Source organism: Scyliorhinus torazame, chromosome 21 (assembly GCF_047496885.1).
Source record: "Scyliorhinus torazame isolate Kashiwa2021f chromosome 21, sScyTor2.1, whole genome shotgun sequence".
NCBI classification, from domain to species: Eukaryota; Metazoa; Chordata; class Chondrichthyes; order Carcharhiniformes; family Scyliorhinidae; genus Scyliorhinus; species Scyliorhinus torazame.
This window is the reverse complement of record NC_092727.1, coordinates 112,675,596-112,694,588: the sequence shown is the minus strand read 5'-3', so window position 1 is coordinate 112,694,588 and position 18,993 is coordinate 112,675,596. Positions and strand designations below refer to the sequence as shown.

At 47.0% G+C, this 18,993-nt stretch overlaps 1 protein-coding gene across 1 annotated transcript in view; it reads left to right on the top strand.

Moving 5' to 3' along the window:
- The window catches only part of ifi35 (interferon-induced protein 35), a 44,374-nt gene extending 32,195 nt beyond the window's left edge, over positions 1-12,179 (top strand). The window contains exon 9 of the mRNA XM_072487279.1: positions 9,955-12,179. Coding sequence (XP_072343380.1) covers positions 9,955-10,155 — 201 coding nt within the window. The 3' untranslated portion in view covers positions 10,156-12,179. The remainder of the gene's footprint in view (positions 1-9,954) is intronic.
- Positions 12,180-18,993: the final 6,814 nt, after the last annotated feature.

Genomic DNA, 18,993 nt, shown 5'->3' with positions numbered 1-18,993 from the left:
GGGGGAGTAACAATTCCAGCACACTGATTCAGGAATAGGGGAATAAAAATTCCAGCACACTGATTCAGGAATAGGGGGAGTAACAGTTCCAGCACACTGATTCAGGAATGGGGGAGTAACAGTTCCAACACTCTGATTCAGGAATAGGGGAGTAACAATTCCAGCATACTGATTCAGGAATAGGGGGAGTAACAGTTCCAGCATACTGATTCAGGAATAGGGGAGTAACAATTCCAGCATACTGATTCAGGAATAGGGGAGTAACAATTCCAGCACACTGATTCAGGAATAAGGGGAGTAACAGTTCCAGCACATTAAGTCAGGAATATGGGAGTAACAGTACCAGCACACTGATTCAGGAATAGGGGAGTAACAATTCCAGCATACTGATCCAAGAATAGGGGAGTAACAGTTCCAGCACACTGATCCAGGAATAGGGGAGTAACAGTTCCAGCACACTGATTCAGGAATAGGGGAGTAACAGTTCCAGCACACTGATTGAGGAATAGGAGAGTCACAGTTCCAGCACACTGATGCAGGAATAGGGGGAGTGACAATTCTAGCACACTGATTCAGGAATAGGGGAGAAACAATTCCAGCATACTGATTCAGGAATAGGGTGAGTGACAGTTCCAGCACATTGAGTCAGGAATAGGGGAGTAACAGTTCCAGCACACTTATTCAGGAATAGGGGAGTAACAGTTCCAGCACATTGATTCAGGAATAGGGGAGTAACAATTCCAGCACACTGATTCAGGAATAGGGGAAGTAACAGTTCCAGCACATTAAGTCAGGAATATGGGAGTAACAGTTCCAGCACACTGATTCAGGAATAGGGGAGTAACAATTCCAGCATACTGATCCAGGAATAGGGGACTAACAGTTCCAGCACACTGTTCCAGGAATAGGGGAGTAACAGTTCCAGCACACTGATTCAGGAATAGGGGAGTAACAGTTCCAGCACACTGATACCGGAATAGGGGGAGTAACAGTTCCAGCACATTGAGTCAGGAATAGGGGGAGTGACAGCTCTAGCACATTGAGTCAGGAATAGGGAAGTAACAGTTCCAGCACATTGATTCAGGAATAGGGGAGTAACAGTTCCAGCACATTGATTCAGGAATAGGGGGAATAACAGTTCCAGCACACTGATGAAGGAATAGGGGAGTAACAGTTCCAGCACACTGATGAAGGAATAGGGGAGTAACAGTTCCAGCACAGTGATTCAGGAATAGGGGAGTAACAGTTCCAGCACACTGATTCAGGAATAGGGGAGTAACAATTCCAGCCCAGTGGTCCAGGAATAGGGGATTAACAATTCCAGCACACTGATTCAGGAATAGGGGAGTAACAGTTCCAGCACACTGATTCAGGAATAGGGGAGTAACAGTTCCAGCACACTGATTCAGTAATAGGGGAGTAACAATTCCAGCACAATGATTCATGAAAAGGGGAGTAACAATTCCAGCACACTGATCCAGGAATAGGGGGAGTAACAGTTCCATCACTCTGATCCAGAAATACGAGGAGTGACAATTCCAGCACACTGATCCAAGAATATGGAAGAAACAGTTCCAGCACACTGATTCAGGAATAGGAGGAGTAACAGTCCCTGCTTACTGATCCACGAGTAGGAGGAGTAACAATTCCAGCACACTGATCCAGGAATAGGGGAATAAAAATTCCAGCGCACTGAACGAGGAATAGGGGAGTAACAGTTCCAGCACACTGATTCAGGAATAGGGGAGTAACAGTTCCAGCACACTGATTCAGGAATGGGGGAGTAACAGTTTCAGCACACTGATTCAGGAATAGGGGAAGTAACAGTTCTAGCATACAGATCCAGGAATAGGGGGAGTAACAGATTCAGCACTCCGATCCAAAAATAGGGGAAAACAATTCTAGCACATTGATCCAGGAATAGGAGAGTAATAGTTCCATCACTCTGATCCAGAAATACGAGGAGTGACAATTCCAGAACACTGATCCAAGAATATGGAAGAAACAGTTCCAGCACACTGATTCAGAAATAGGAGGAGTAACAGTCCCCGCATACTGATCCACGAGTAGGAGGAGTAACAATTCCAGCACACGGATCCAGGAATAGGGGAACAAAAATCCCAGCACACTGATAGAGGAATAGGGGAGTAACAGTTCCAGCACACTGATTCCGGAATAGGGGGAGTAACAGTTCCAGCACACTGATTCAGGAATGGGGGAGTAACAGTTCCAGCACTCTGATTCAGGAATAGGGGAGTTACAATTCCAGCATACTGATTCAGGAATAGGGGGAGTGACAGTTCCAGCATACTGATTCAGGAATAGGGGATTAACAATTCCACCACACTGATTCAGGAATAGGGGGAGTGACAGTTCCAGCACATTGAGTCAAGAATAGGGGAGTAACAGTCACAGCACACTGATTCAGGAATAGGGGAGTAACAGTTCCAGCACATTGATTCAGGAATAGGGGAGTAACAATTCCAGCACACTGATTCAGGAATAAGGGGAGTAACAGTTCCAGCACATTAAGTCAGGAATATGGGAGTAACAGTTCCAGCACACTGATTCAGGAATAGGGGAGTAACAATTCCAGCATACTGATCCAAGAATAGGGGAGTAACAGTTCCAGCACACTTATCCAGGAATAGGGGAGTAACAGTTCCAGCACACTGATTGAGGAATAGGGGAGTAACAGTTCCAGCACACTGATTGAGGAATAGGAGAGTCACAGTTCCAGCACACTGATGCAGGAATAGGGGGAGTAACAATTCCAGCATACTGATTCAGGAATAGGGGGAGTGACAGTTCCAGCATATTGAGTCAGGAATAGGGGAGTAACTGTTCCAGCACACTGATTCAGGAATAGGGGAGTAACAGTTCCAGCACATTGATTCAGGAATAGGGGAGTAACAATTCCAGCACACTGATTCAGGAATAAGGGGAGTAACAGTTCCAGCACACTGATTCAGGAATAGGGGAGTAACAGTTCCAGCACATTGATTGAGGAATAGGAGAGTAACAGTTCCAGCACACTGATGCCGGAATAGGGGAAGCAACAGTTCCAGCACATTGATTCAGGAATAGGAGAGTAACAGTTGCAGCACATTGATTCAGGAATAGGGGGAGTAACAGTTCCAGCACACTGATTCCAGAATAGGAGAGTAACAGTTACAGCACATTGATTCAGGAATAGGGGGAGTAACAGTTCCAGCACACTGATTCAGGAATAGGAGAGTAACAGATCCAGCACACTGATGCAGGAACAGGGGGAGTAACAGTTCCAGCACATTGAGTCAGGAATAGAGGAAGTAACAGTTCTAGCATACAGATCCAGGAATAGGGGGAGTAACAGATTCAGCACTCCGATCCAAAAATAGGGGAAAACAATTCTAGCACATTGATCCAGGAATAGGAGAGTAATAGTTCCATCACTCTGATCCAGAAATACGAGGAGTGACAATTCCAGCACACTGATCCAAGAATATGGAAGAAACAGTTCCAGCACACTGATTCAGAAATAGGAGGAGTAACAGTCCCCGCATACTGATCCACGAGTAGGAGGAGTAACAATTCCAGCACACTGATCCAGGAATAGGGGAACAGAAATTCCAGCACACTGAACGAGGAATAGGGGAGTAACAGTTCCAGCACACTGATTCAGGAATAGGGGGAGTAACAGTTCCAGCACACTGATTCAGGAATAGGGGGAGTAACAGTTCCTGCACACGGATTCAGGATTGGGGGAGTAACAGTTCCAGCACACTGATTCAGGAATAGGGGAGTAGCAATTCCAACATACTGATTCAGGAATAGGGGAGTAACAATTCCAGCATACTGATTCAGGAATAGGGGGAGTGACAGTTCCGGCACATTGAGTCAGGAATAGGGGAGTAACAGGTCCAGCACACTGACCCAGGAATAGGGGAGTAACAGTTCCAGCACACTGATTCAGGAATAGGGGGAGTAACAATTCCAGCACACTGATTCAAGAATAGGGGAATAAAAATTCCAGCACACTGAACGAGGAATAGGGGATAACAGTTCCAGCACACTGATTCAGGAATAGGGGGAGTAACAGTTCCAGCACACTGATTCAGGAATGAGGGAGTAACAGTTCCAGCACTCTGATTCAGGAATAGGGGAGTAAGAATTCCAGCATACTGATTCAGCAATATGGGGAGTGACAGTTCCAGCATACTGATTCAGGAATAGGGGAGTAACAATTCCAGCATACTGATTCAGGAATAGGGGGAGTGACAGTTCCGGCACATTGAGTCAGGAATAGGTGAGTAACAGTTCCAGCACACTGATTCAGGAATAGGGGAGTAACAGTTCCAGCACATTGATTCAGGAATAGGGAGTAACAATTCCAGCACACTGATTCAGGAATAAGGGGAGTAACAGTTCCAGCACATTAAGTCAGGAATATGGGAGTAACAGTTCCAGCACACTGATTCAGGAATAGGGGAGTAACAATTCCAGCATACTGATCCAAGAATAGGGGAGTAACAGTTCCAGCACACTGATCCAGGAATAGGGGAGTAACAGTTCCAGCACACTGATTGAGGAATAGGGGAGTAACAGTTCCAGCACACTGATTCAGGAATAGGAGAGTCACAGTTCCAGCACACTGATGCAGGAATAGGGGGAGTAACAATTCTAGCACACTGATTCAGGAATAGGGGAGTAACAATTCCAGCATACTGATTCAGGAATAGGGGGAGTGACAGTTCCAGCATATTGAGTCAGGAATAGGGGAGTAACAGTTCCAGCACACTGATTCAGAAATAGGGGAGTAACAGTTCCAGCACATTGATTCAGGAATAGGGGAGTAACAATTCCAGCACACTGATTCAGGAATAAGGGGAGTAACAGTTCCAGCACATTAAGTCAGGAATATGGGAGTAACAGTTCCAGCACACTGATTCAGGAATAGGGGAGTAACAATTCCAGCATACTGATCCAGGAATAGGGGACTAACAGTTCCAGCACACTGATTCAGGAATAGGAGAGTAACAATTCCAGCACAGTGATTCAGGAATAGGAGAGTAACAGATCCAGCACACTGATGCAGGAATAGGGGGAGTAACAGTTCCAGCACATTGAGTCAGGAATAGGGGAGTAACAGTTCCAGCACATTGATTCAGGAATAGGGGAGTAACAATTCCAGCACACTGATTCAGGAATAAGGGGAGTAACAGTTCCAGCACATTAAGTCAGGAATAGGGGACTAACAGTTCCTGCACACTGATTCAGGGATAGGGGAGTAACAGTTCCAGCACATTGATTGAGGAATAGGAGAGTAACAGTTCCAGCACACTGATGCCGGAATAGGGGGAGTAACAGTTCCAGCACATTGATTCAGGAATAGGGGGAGTAACAGTTCCAGCACACTGATTCCGGAATAGGGGAGTAACAGTTCTAGCACATTGATTCAGGAATAGGGGAGTAACAGTTCCAGCACACTGATTCAGGAATAGGAGAGTAACAGATCCAGCACACTGATGCAGGAATAGGGGGAGTAACAGTTCCAGCACATTGAGTCAGGAATAGGGGAGTAACAGTTCCAGCACACTGATTGAGGAATAGGAGAGTAACAGTTCCAGCACACTGATGCAGGAATAGGGGGATTAACAGTTCCAGTACATTAAGTCAGGAATAGGGGGAGTGACAGTTCTAGCACATTGAGTCAGGAATAGGGGGAGTAACAGTTCCAGCACACTGATTCAGGAATAGGGGAGTATCAGTTCCAGCCCAGTGGTCCAGGAATAGCGGAGTAACAGTTCCAGCATACTGATCCAGGAATAGGGGAGTAACAGTTCCAGCACACTGATTCAGGAATAGGGGAGTATCAGTTCCAGCCCAGTGGTCCAGGAATAGCGGAGTAACAGTTCCAGCATACGAATCCAGGAATAGGGGAGTAACGGTTCCAGCACACTGATTCAGGAATAGAGGATTAACAGTTCCAGCACACTGATTGAGGAATAGGAGAGTAACAGTTCCAGCACACTGATGCAGGAATAGGGGGATTAACAGTTCCAGTACATTAAGTCAGGAATAGGGGGAGTGACAGTTCTAGCACATTGAGTCAGGAATAGGGGGAGTAACAGTTCCAGCACACTGATGAAGGAATAGGGGAGTAACAGTTACAGCACACTGGTGAAGGAATAGGGGAGTAACAGTTCCAGCCCAGTCGTCCAGGAATAGGGGAGTAACAGCTCCAGCACACTGATTCAGGAATAGGGGAGTATCAGTTCCAGCCCAGTGGTCCAGGAATAGCGGAGTAACAGTTCCAGCATACTGATCCAGGAATAGGGGAGTAACAGTTCCAGCACACTGATTCAGGAATAGGGGAGTAACAGTTCCAGCCCAGTGGTCCAGGAATAGGGGAGTAACAGTTCCAGCATACTGATTCAGGAATAGGGGAAGTAACAGTTCCAGTTTACAGATCTAGGAATAGGGGAGTAACAGATCCAGCACACTGTTTCAGGAATAGGGTAATAATAATTCCAGCACACTGATCCAGGAATAGGGGAGTAACAATTCCAGCACACTGATTTAGGAATATGGGGAGTAACAGTTCCAGCATACTGAGTCAGGAATAGGCAAGTAACAACTCTTGCATGCCGATCCAGGAATGTGGGAATAACAGATCTAGCACACTGATTCAGGAATGGGGGAGTAGCAATTCCAGCACACTGATTCAGGAATAGGGGAGTAACAATTCCAGCATACTGATCCAGGAATAGGGGAGTAACAATTCCAACACACTGATTCAAGAATAGGGGGAGTAACAGTTCCAGCACACTGAATCAGGAATGGGGGAGTAACAATTCCAACATGCAGGTCTAGATATAGGGAAGTAACAATTCCAGCACACTGATTCAGGAGTAGGGGGAATAACAATTCCAGCTCACTGAGTCAGGAATAGGGCAGTAACAATTCCAGCACACCAATTCAGGAATGTGGGAATAACAGATTCAGCACTCCAAACCAAAAATAGGGTAATAACAATTCTAGCACACTGATGCAGGAATAGGGGAGTAACAGTTCCAGCATATCATCCAGGAATAGGGGGAGTAAGAGTTCCAGCATCCTGATCCAGGAATAGGGAGAGTAACAGTTCCAGCATCCTGATCCAGGAATAGGGGGAGTAACGGTTCTAGCATCCTGATCCAGGAATAGGGGGAACAACAGTTCCAACATACTGAGTCAGGAATAGGGGAGTAATAATTCCACAACGACAATCCAGGAATGTGGGAATAACAGATCCAGCACTCTGGTTCAGGAATATGGGAGTAACAGTCCATGCACACTGATCCAGGAGTAGGGGATTAACAATTCCAGCACACTGATGCAGGAATAGGGGGAGTAACAGTTCCAGCACGCTGATTCAGGAATGGGGGAGTAACAATTCCAGCACGCTGATTCAGGAATGGGGGAGTAACAGTTCCAGCACACTGATTCAGGAATGGGGGAGTAACAGTTCCAGCACACTGATGCAGGAATGGGGGAGTAACAGTTCCAGCACACTGATTCAGGAATAGGAGAGTAACAGATTCAGCACACTGATGCAGGAATAGGGGGAGTAACAGTTCCAGCACATTGAGTCAGGAATAGGGGTGTAACAGTTCCAGCACACTGATTGAGGAATAGGAGAGTAACAGTTCCAGCACACTGATGCAGGAATAGGGGGATTAACAGTTCCAGTACATTAAGTCAGGAATAGGGGGAGTGACAGTTCTAGCACATTGAGTCAGGAATAGGGGGAGTAACAGTTCCAGCACACTGATGAAGGAATAGGGGAGTAACAGTTACAGCACACTGGTGAAGGAATAGGGGAGTAACAGTTCCAGCCCAGTCGTCCAGGAATAGGGGAGTAACAGCTCCAGCACACTGATTCAGGAATAGGGGAGTATCAGTTCCAGCCCAGTGGTCCAGGAATAGCGGAGTAACAGTTCCAGCATACTGATCCAGGAATAGGGGAGTAACAGTTCCAGCACACTGATTCAGGAATAGGGGAGTAACAGTTCCAGCCCAGTGGTCCAGGAATAGGGGAGTAACAGTTCCAGCATACTGATTCAGGAATAGGGGAAGTAACAGTTCCAGTTTACAGATCTATGAATAGGGGAGTAACAGATCCAGCACACTGTTTCAGGAATAGGGTAATAATAATTCCAGCACACTGATCCAGGAATAGGGGAGTAACAATTCCAGCACACTGATTCAGGAATATGGGGAGTAACAGTTCCAGCATACTGAGTCAGGAATAGGCAAGTAACAACTCTTGCATGCCGATCCAGGAATGTGGGAATAACAGATCTAGCACACTGATTCAGGAATGGGGGAGTAGCAATTCCAGCACACTGATTCAGGAATAGGGGAGTAACAATTCCAGCATACTGATCCAGGAATAGGGGAGTAACAATTCCAACACACTGATTCAAGAATAGGGGGAGTAACAGTTCCAGCACACTGAATCAGGAATGGGGGAGTAACAATTCCAACATGCAGGTCTAGATATAGGGAAGTAACAATTCCAGCACACTGATTCAGGAGTAGGGGGAGTAACAATTCCAGCTCACTGAGTCAGGAATAGGGCAGTAACAATTCCAGCACACCAATTCAGGAATGTGGGAATAACAGATTCAGCACTCCAAACCAAAAATAGGGTAATAACAATTCTAGCACACTGATGCAGGAATAGGGGAGTAACAGTTCCAGCATATCATCCAGGAATAGGGGGAGTAAGAGTTCCAGCATCCTGATCCAGGAATAGGGAGAGTAACAGTTCCAGCATCCTGATCCAGGAATAGGGGGAGTAACGGTTCTAGCATCCTGATCCAGGAATAGGGGGAACAATAGTTCCAACATACTGAGTCAGGAATAGGGGAGTAATAATTCCACAACGACAATCCAGGAATATGGGAATAACAGATCCAGCACTCTGGTTCAGGAATATGGGAGTAACAGTCCATGCACACTGATCCAGGAGTAGAGGATTAACAATTCCAGCACACTGATGCAGGAATAGGGGGAGTAACAGTTCCAGCACGCTGATTCAGGAATGGGGGAGTAACAATTCCAGCACGCTGATTCAGGAATGGGGGAGTAACAATTCCAGCACACGGATCCAGAAATGGGAGATTAACATTTAAACACTTTATTTAGGTACCGTATGAGTAACCTTTGTAACACATTGTTTAGATGCATGTTTGGTATTTGTCTCACTTTCAGATTATGACCCCTGGTTCTGTACACCTCCACCATCGGAAACACCCTTCCTGTATCTTCCCTATCTGGTCCTGTTAGAACTTTATAGGTTTCTATGAGATCACCCCCTTATTATTCTGAATTCCAGCAACTAAAATCCTAACTGACTCCATCTCTCCTCGTAACATCCATTCTGCTGTCCCATGAACTCGCCAACATTAAGGGCATTTAAATGGTCATTGGATAAACATATGGATGATAAGGGAATAGTGTAGATGGGCTTTAGAGTGGTTTCACAGGTCGGCGCAACATCGAGGGCCGAAGGGCCTGTACTGCGCTGTAAAGTTCTATGGTCTGTCTCCAGAGTCCTGCGCTACTGGAATGTCCTCCCCTTTGCTGCCTTTTCATACATTCCTGACCAATTTTCACCTTCAGTTATGGAATCTTACCGCGGTGTGGTGTATATGTTTCTATCTCAGCTATTTCTCTGTCTCCTACCATTTGTCTCCTATTGCCCACCCAAGCATTGGACAAGTCATCCTGCTTTTGTTCCTGTATCTGTTTTTCTTCCCTAACCGACCCCTCTCTCCATTCCTTTTTAAAGAGTATCTGTGATATTGTTTTCTCCCAGCTGCTCGGTGAATATTTCTGGCCTTCTCCCATTTGACTTTCAGCATTTCAGTATAAAAATACTTCATTTGGATTGAAACATTCTGTTGTTTTCTGCTTTACCCTCAGGTAGGGGAGGTTGTTTCCAAAAAGAGTGTCCTGTTTACTGGAATTCCAGATGTGATGGATGAAGAACTTTTTCAGGACAGCTTGGAAATACACTTCCAGAAAGAAAGTAATGGAGGTGGTGAGGTGGATGGATTTGCCTACATTCCTGAGGGGAAAAGTGGAATAGCGTGTTTTGAGGCGGACAATGAGATTGCAGAGTGAAATGTGAAGATTCATGACAGTACTAATCATGCCAACTGCTCTTCCTATTTTATGTTATTTCGTACCCACCTTCTATATATTTTCCAATTAGCTAGAAGTCAAATGTTGTTGGTTGTAGATGATTTAAATTAAAGACACTTCCTTCATAAGCCCCCTTCTGAATCATAGAATCCCTACACTGCAGAAATAGGCCACTCAGCCCATTAAGTCTGCATCAACACCTCGAAAGACCACCCCCACCTAGGCCCAACCCTCCGTGCCGTAACCTCAACCTAAGGGGCAATTTGTCATGGCCAATCCACCTAACCTGCACATCTTTGAATTGTGGGAGAAAACCGGAGCACCCGGAGGAAACCCACACAGACACGGGGAGAACGGGCAACCTTCACACAGGCAGTTACCTGAGCTCGGAATCAAACTCGAGTCCCTGATGCTGTGAGGCAGCAGTGCCACCGTTCCACCCCCACCCTTTAAGGTCTGTTGGCCTCCGCTCCTCCCTCCCACACCGGCCTCTCCCCCAAGACCCCGATCGCTCCCCTCACGCCACTTCCCCAGGCCTTCCCTACCCTTTCTGCCATGGGACCGCTTGAACTCACCTGGGCCTGCAGTTACCAGACTTCCAACGTCTTCTTGAACTTCCCCTTCTGTCCACTACAGCACTGTTGCTGCAGCGACTGGAGAGCTGCCAGTCAATCAACTTGACCGGCAGCTCTCTAAGGTGGGATTTCCTCCTCAGTGAAGGGCGTATGTCCCGACTGCAGCCAATCAATGGTGATTGGAGTGTAAATTCGCTGTGGGGCAGGGAGAGTCAGCGGTGATGTGTTCCCTGCCAACTCTTCAGATGGCGGGAATCAAAACCCCCACTTCTGAAAAATTCAGGCCAATGTTCTGCCTGACAGTTCTATCCTCTGGTGCAACAGGAACTATGTGGAATGTGAATCAGGGCTGCCAACTCATGCCTCACCATTTTGTGGCACTGAGTACATCCTGCTCTCAAACAATTGAATAGTAAAGCAGAGATTGAAAATTGGAATACACTGCACCATTGCGAATGTCAAAACATAACCCTCACATTGATACCCCTTAAGTTAGCTTGATTTATACATGTAGAATATATTCAAATAATAGTTAAGGGCCATGGTCATAGTTTAACTAAAGAATCATATTTTGGCTACACTTAATTCTGGTGAAGACAGGCTAGGTTTGATAGATTAAGTGACTATTACAAATCTTGTATGAGCCTCGGCCTGAGGCCTGTGTTTTTCTTTGGTGGCACTCTGTGTTTTGTATTTTTTGTGAGGGCCATGAAGAACGAGTTGAAGGATAGAAAGAAGTAACATTAATTTACAATAACATATATACACAACAGCAACTCCTTTGCTGCTCCTCTCCTCTCTAGCTGGTTCCAAACTGGCCAGCTTTATTTATGCAGGGAATCTGCTAATGATTTCTCCGCCCCCCTCATTGGGGAAGCTCATACTCCCAAAGGATTGTGGGATTTCCATTAGTCCCCAGCCAATGGTAAGCAGGCAGGTTAGAACAGTATTCATCTCTTCAGCCATATCAGTTACAATGATGGAAAGTCACAGACCTGAAAAGTTAACTCTGCTTCTCTCTCTCCACGGATGCTCTCTGACCTGCTGACTAATTCCAGAATTTTCTTTTGTTGTTTAAATGATGTCAGAGGTGTAGCTTTCAGAATGTATCTTTTTCCTGTAGATGTCACCTTTGCAGACCCTCAAAGATGCCCAGATTTTGGAAAGGGGAGGGAGCCCTAACTCCACGTGATGAAGTGTTACAGTTGTGCATCTAGACTTCTCTCGGCAGGTGCTGGAGGTTTGGGCTAGAGTCTGTCTCTTCAGCATTGGATCTGATATAGCTGATGAGATGATTAATAAAGCGCTGAAGCTGATATGTTGTGCTTGTGTAAAGGATAATAGTTTTAAAAATGCTTTGCGACTTTGATCATTCCTCTTGTAACAATTAGCCAACATGTTTATTAAAATATATCCTATTTGCCTGCCCATGACTTATCTGAAATATGATGCCAGTACAGATTGTTTTGTAAGGGCCACGAAGAATCCAGCACGAGTTTTAAGGATACAAAGTAATAACATTTATTTAAACTATTATATATATATATATATATATATATATTATATATATATATATATATATATATATATATATATATAACAGCAGCAACTTCCCTTGCTGCACACTGCTTCCTGCTGGTTCCAAACTGGCCAGCTTTATTTATACATGGGGTTTACTAATGGTTTCTCCGCCCCCCTCATTGGGGAAGCTCATACTCCCACAGGATTGTGGGATTGTCATTAGTCCCCAGCCAATGGTAAGCAGGCAGGTTATAACAGATTGTTTTCATTTTTATCCATTTTACCATCTTTTTCGGTTGTCTACGAATGATAATATGTTACATATTTAATAAGTATCTTGTTTATATCGCGCAGAGTTGCACCAAACAAATATGAATAGGACTCTCGACTTGTGTCTTTATTCTGGATACTGAGGGGACTTGCAATTAAAACCCTTCCAGGATTTACGCCTACCATTTGTTAAATAATCTAGGCCCGTAATTGGCTCAAATTGCTCAGTCCAACTGCTAAATTATCCAGAGTACAACTGGAAAAACTCACAGTGTGACTCATTTTTTTGCTCCTTTTATACAAAAAAAACATGTTTCAGTCATGTAGTCACGGAACCATTATATCAGCATTTGATTGAGCTGCAAGTGCCAGTCAGAATAATTTGCGTTTCAGTAAGACTTTGATAAATGGTTCCACTCATGAAGTGCAGTGAAAAGGGCAGCCCGGTGGCACAGTGGTTAGCACTGCAGTCTCACGGCGCCGCGGTCCCAGGTTCAATCCCGGCTCTGTCTGTGTGGAGTTTGCACATTCTCCCCTTTTGCGTGGGTTTCGTCCCCACAACCCAAAGATGTGCAAGGTAGGTGGATTGAACCCGCTAAATTGCCCCTTAATTGGAAAAAATGAAGTGCAGTGAAATTCATTATCAGCCACAGGTTTCACAGTCAGCCTCACTTGTAGAGATTTTGCATACCTCACTTGAGGGCCACCTTGTCCACAATGGGAAGAAAATCTCTTGACTGCCGTGGATGGCATATTCAATCACGGGTTAAACTATTTATTAACGGCATTGTTGTCTCTTAGATTGTTGTAATTATTATTCTGTGATCTATCCGTGTTAAATTTAAATTTCGGCAACTGTTTGTAATTCCATTGGAAATATTGTGCCACACCATAATGCTGCGATGTTAACTCGTTCATATAATAATAACCTTTTATTGTCACAAGTATGAAGTTACTGTGAAAAGCCCCTAGTCGCCACGTTCCGGCGCCTGTTCTGATTAAAAAATTGGAACTTATTCTTTAATTTTCTTCCATTGTCAACGAAGGAAAGAAAAATAAAAACCCAATTTTATTTTTTAAAAACACAGGGGAAAAGATAGAAGTTGATTTAATGTAGGGACATCATTTTTGGAGGCGACACTGAATTAATAGTTACAATGCATGGTTTCAGTCACACATTCTTCAATCAACATGACCTTTGTGTAGCTGCAAAGACTTGACAGCCTCGAAGTTTGGTCTTTGGGTTTCAATCTGTTATTTCTCTTGCACCCAGAGCAAAATGTCACTCCTGTCAGCAAGCCTCGTTCCCTTTGAATTACAGTATGGTTTGAAGTGCACAATATCTAGTAACATGGCAAGCACATGGAACAGAAATCTTTCTTACTGTAATTAGCTGACTGCATGTGTCACAAGCCTCCTGGCAATCTCCAGATTTTCAGAAAGTGATTGAATGAGTGTTATATCAAATTATGGCTTAAGCTGTAAATAATGACACAGGTTTGTTTTTAAAAATAGATGAGCAGCAACAAGACAATTGCTGTAGTTTAAATTGACACGAGACATGTTCCTTCATTAATTCACAAATACTATTCCTAGATCAGCATTCATATAATAATTATAGGGTGGGGTTTCCCTGGACTGATGGAGTCTCCAGGCCCAATTACAATGATCTCCAAAGAATGAGGAACATGACTCAGGTATCTCCGTCATGTTCTCTTCCTCATCTTTGAAGTTCAACCAGGAACAAAGGGAATTGAACATGTAACCTTCAAAAATCGAAACGTTTTTTCATTCATCCGAGGGACGTGTGCATCGCTGGCTAGATGGACATTTCTTGCCCATCCTTAATTGCCCTTGAGAAGGTGGTAGTGAGCTGCCTTCTTGAACCGCTATAGTCCATGTGGTGTAGGTATACCCTCAATGCTGTTAGGGAGGGAGTTCCAGGATCCTGACCCAGCGACAGTGAAGCAACAGTGATACACTTCCAGGTCAGGATGGTGAGTGGCTTGGGTGGTAGGGGGGGGGGGGGGGTGGGGGGGAAAGAGTGTTCCAGGTGGTGATGCTCCCATGTAACTACTACTAATCACACAACATTTTGAATATGCAAGAAGGACACCATTCTGGAAATCAGTGAGGTCCTTCTATAACTAGATTATAAGTTCATAACATATAGGAGCAGAATTAAGCATTTAGCCCATCGAGTCTGCTCTGCTATTCGATCATGGTTGATCTCACCCTGGCCCTAACTCCACCCTCCTTCCCGTTCTCCATAACCCTTCAACCCATTAGCAATGAAAAATCGGTCTAACCCCTCCTTAAATTTACTCACTGTCCCAGCAAATTAAGTTTTAGAATTAAGTGCCACTTAATAGTAATTTAAGAAGGAACCTCCTTCACAAAAGGTGATTGGCAAACCATTTTATTGTTGGTGTCTGACTATGCAATGCAATGACAATTTCATCGAGATACATTAGTGTCACTGATAGGTTTGGCATTGTGATAAAAAGACACAAGGCGCTCACTCAATAGAAAAGGGTACGTCAGGTCTTTTTGTGAATTTAGATTGAACTCCAAAGATGCCATTTGGACAGCTGCACTGGGAAGCAAGCCTGCACATACCCAAAAATTAAGTTTGACCTTTTTTAAGCTTTCTGTGCAGGACCAAGAAGGAGGAAAAGTACCTCTGGGCCAAATAAAACTGGTTTAAACCTTTTTACCTCCAGGTACCACATTGCTTCCATTTACAGCAAGCTCCTTTTGAACCCCCTCACAAGCACTTGGCTGACTGCCAGGGTTCCTTCAGCACCCAGTGATGACTTCCTGACACTTGACATTTTTCCCGCACCCTCTGGTTAGCTGCTGCTTCCAGCCGGATCAGAGTCTGAGTCTTGAGGGAGGCTTATGGAGATGAGACATGAGACTTAAAATCTCCCTGTCTTCACCTTGCCAAGAACGGGTAGTTTGCGGGCTGCCTCGATCTGTGTCTACCTGATTCCTGGCCCCGAATGAAAATCAGGGCTTTTAACGGCTGCCGTCACAATGCCTGTTCCCTGCCATGTCAGTGCTCAGCGCAAATCCATTTGTCGTCCCATTGGAAACAGTATTTGACTTGGTTGGACTGGGACATTTTCTAATTGGTTGGGGACCATAGTATTAACACGGCCCTTCATTTGTCCAGTGGGAACATAGGAAATAAGAGCAGGAGTAGGGCATTCACCTCATCGAGCCTACTCTGTCATTCAATCAGATAATGGCTGATTATCTACCACTATGCCATTTCTCCCCACTATCTCCATTCCAGCACCTGGAATTCTACCAGATTGGTTTCATCAAAGTCCCAGATGCTGGGAATGGTCACTGTGAATGGAAAAGGCGACACAATTGTCAGGTGTTGTAATAGGTCTTACAGAAACAAACAATAAACATTAAATCTTTTTGCTGGGATCAATGCCATACCTTGGCAGTGTCCATTTCCGGTTACCCGGAGCATGAGCTGAATGGAAGGACAGGCTTTCCCTTCTGAAAAATGAAAATGAAATAAAAATTGCTTATTGGCTACAAATGAAGTTACTGTGAAAAGCCCCTAGTCGCCACATTCCGGCGCCTGTTCGGGGAGGCTGGTACGGGAATTGAACCGTGCTGCTGGCCTGCCTTGGTCTGCTTTAAAAGCCAGCGATTTAGCCCAGTGTGCTAAGCCAGCCCCTATTCTCTATACAAACCTCAGAAGAACAATGGCAGGCAAAAAATCTAAAGGCCAGAAAGCAAATAAAACTCTTGACCTTGGCAGGGAAATTTGTTTACTAAAGGCACTTCGATGGTGATGTGACCTTCAATGAGTTCAGAAATATTATGAGGAATATTTGGTAAACATCAAAAGATTTAGCAAGGTAAGGGGGGATGCAAGGGACTTTTTACATGCCAAACGAGTGTCACAAGGTTGGAGTTCTTTCCTACTGGATGGTGTTGGGTTTCTTGAGTGTTGTTGGAGCTGCAGTCATCCCAAGCAACAGGTGAGTATTCCATCACACTCGCGACTTGTGTCCTGTAATATAATGGACAGGTTTTGAGCATTCAGGTGGTGAATTACTGGCCACAGGATTCCCAGCCTCTGGCCTGCTCAGTATTTATATTGTTCGTTCAGTTCCGTTTCTGATCAATGTAAATAGGAGCTGGAGCAGAAAGATTATGGTGAGAGTCTCCTGGAACAAGTGGATGGATAGGAAGATAAGCACGCCAGAATAAAGTAATGTAGTTGGCATGGATGGACCTATCCTAATAGACTAGAATATGTCAACGGTCTTCCCTAACTGGGTGTCACATTGAGTTCCTCCTGTTCTTTACTGCACCCTGGTGGACAGCTGAGTTCTTAGCCCTGACCCGCACATGCTGCCAGGTTGTATACATCTGTGCGTTATGCCATCGGCCCTCAAGCTGATTATCCTGGTCCTCATTCCTCTCCCTTACCAGTCTGTGTTCCTCTCACTTATCAGATTCCCTCCCGCAGGGTTAAGCCAAGTTACCTTCGTCTGCGACCTCATCTCCCCACCTCCCAATTAAGGGTGCCAAAACTGGTTGGATATGTTCCTGGGAGGGTTCATCCTATGTGGCATCTCACCTTCAACCGCCTCACCCAGTCAAATAGTCCCCCCGCCACAACCCCCGCCATTCTGGTGCCAATATAATTATTAACTGATTGTTGACAAAAGTATTCAAAACAACAACAAAAAAACACATTTTATACTGCCCCAATGATTTCTCTCCCAGGGGATTAATCTTAACTTCCTGGAGGCTTACTGAAGGGTGGGTAAACATTACTCTCAATACTTGGGGAGATCACAGGTATGTGATTATTTATGATGCTTTTGTATAGCATCGGAGTTATAAAGTAAAGCAAAGTAGGTATTTAACAGAGAGTTTAAGTTGTTTGTGTCTGTCCAGGGGTTGTTGGTGATGCCCAGGGGGTACCTTTGGAGGCTGGCTGGGGAGCTCTGCCGGTTGTTGCCGTCGGGATCAGGCAGGGAGCTGGAGGCTGAGTTCGCGGCAGGGATCTGGGGGCTTGGGGCAGGGGGTAGGGGGTAGGGAGCAAGGTGCTGCGGGCTGGGGGGTGAGAGCAGGGGGCAGGGAGCTGGGGGGCTGGGAGCAGGGGGCTGGGAACAGGGGGAATGGGCTGGGAGCAGGGACCAGGAAACTGGAAGCAGGGGACTGGGAGTAGGGAGCAGGGGACTGGGACCAGGGGGCTGGGAGCAGGGACCAGGGGCCTGGGACCAGGGGGCTGGGAGCAGGGAGCAGGGGGCTGGGAGGAGGGAACTTGGGGGTTGGGAGCCAGGAGCTGCGAGCAGGGAGCTGGGGGGTTGGGAGCTGGGGGTAGGGGACTGGGAGCTGGGATCTGGGGGTTGGGAGCAGGGACCAGGGGGATGGGAGCAGGGACCAGGGAGCAGGGATCTGGGGATTGGGACCAGGGGGATTGGGACCAGGGGGCTGGGAGCAGGAGGCTGGGACCAGGGGGTTGGGAGCTGGGGGTTGGGAGCTGGGATCTGGGGGTTGGGAGCAGGGACCAGGGGGATGGGACCAGGGGGATGGGAGCAGGGATCTGGGGGATTGGGACCAGGGGGCTGGGAGCAGGAGCCAGGGGGCTGGGAGCAGGGGGTTGGGAGCTGGGGGTTGGGGGTTGGGAGCTGGGGGCTGGGGACTGGGGATTGGGAGCAGGGGCCTGGGGGTTGGGAGCTGGGGGCCGGGGGTTGGGAGCGGGGGGTTGGGAGTGGGGGGTTGGGGGCTGGGGGTTGGGAGCAGGGGACTGGGGGTTGGGGGCAGGGGACTGGGGGTTGGGGGCAGGGGACTGGGGGTTGGGGACTGGGGGTTGGGGGCAGGGGACTGGGGGTTGGGGGCAGGGGACTGAGGGTAGGGAGCTGGGGGTTGGGAGCAGGGGACTGGGGGTTGGGAGCAGGGGACTGGGGGTAGGGACCTGGGGGTTGGGGGCTGGTGGTTGGGAGCAGGGGACTGGGGGTAGGGGGCTGGGGACTGGGAGCTGGGGGTTGGGAGCAGGGGACTGGGGGTTGGGGGCAGGGGACTGGGGGTTGGGAGCAGGGGACTGGGGGTTGGGAGCATTGGACTGGGGGTTGGGAGCAGGGGACTGGGGGTTGGGAGCAGGGGACTGGGGGTAGGGGGCTGGGGGTAGGGAGCAGGGAGCTGGGGGTAGGGGCTGGGGACTGGGAGCTGGGGGTTGGGAGCAGGGGACTGGGGGTAGGGGGCTGGGAGCTGGGGGTTGGGGACTGGGGGTAGGGGGCTGGGGGGTAGGGGGTTGGGGACTGGGGGGTAGGGGGTTGGGGACTGGGAGCTGGGGGTTGGGAGCAGGGGACTGGGGGTTGGGGGCAGGGGACTGGGGGTTGGGGGCAGGGGACTGGGGGTTGGGAGCAGGGGACTGGGGGTTGGGAGCAGGGGACTGGGGGTAGGG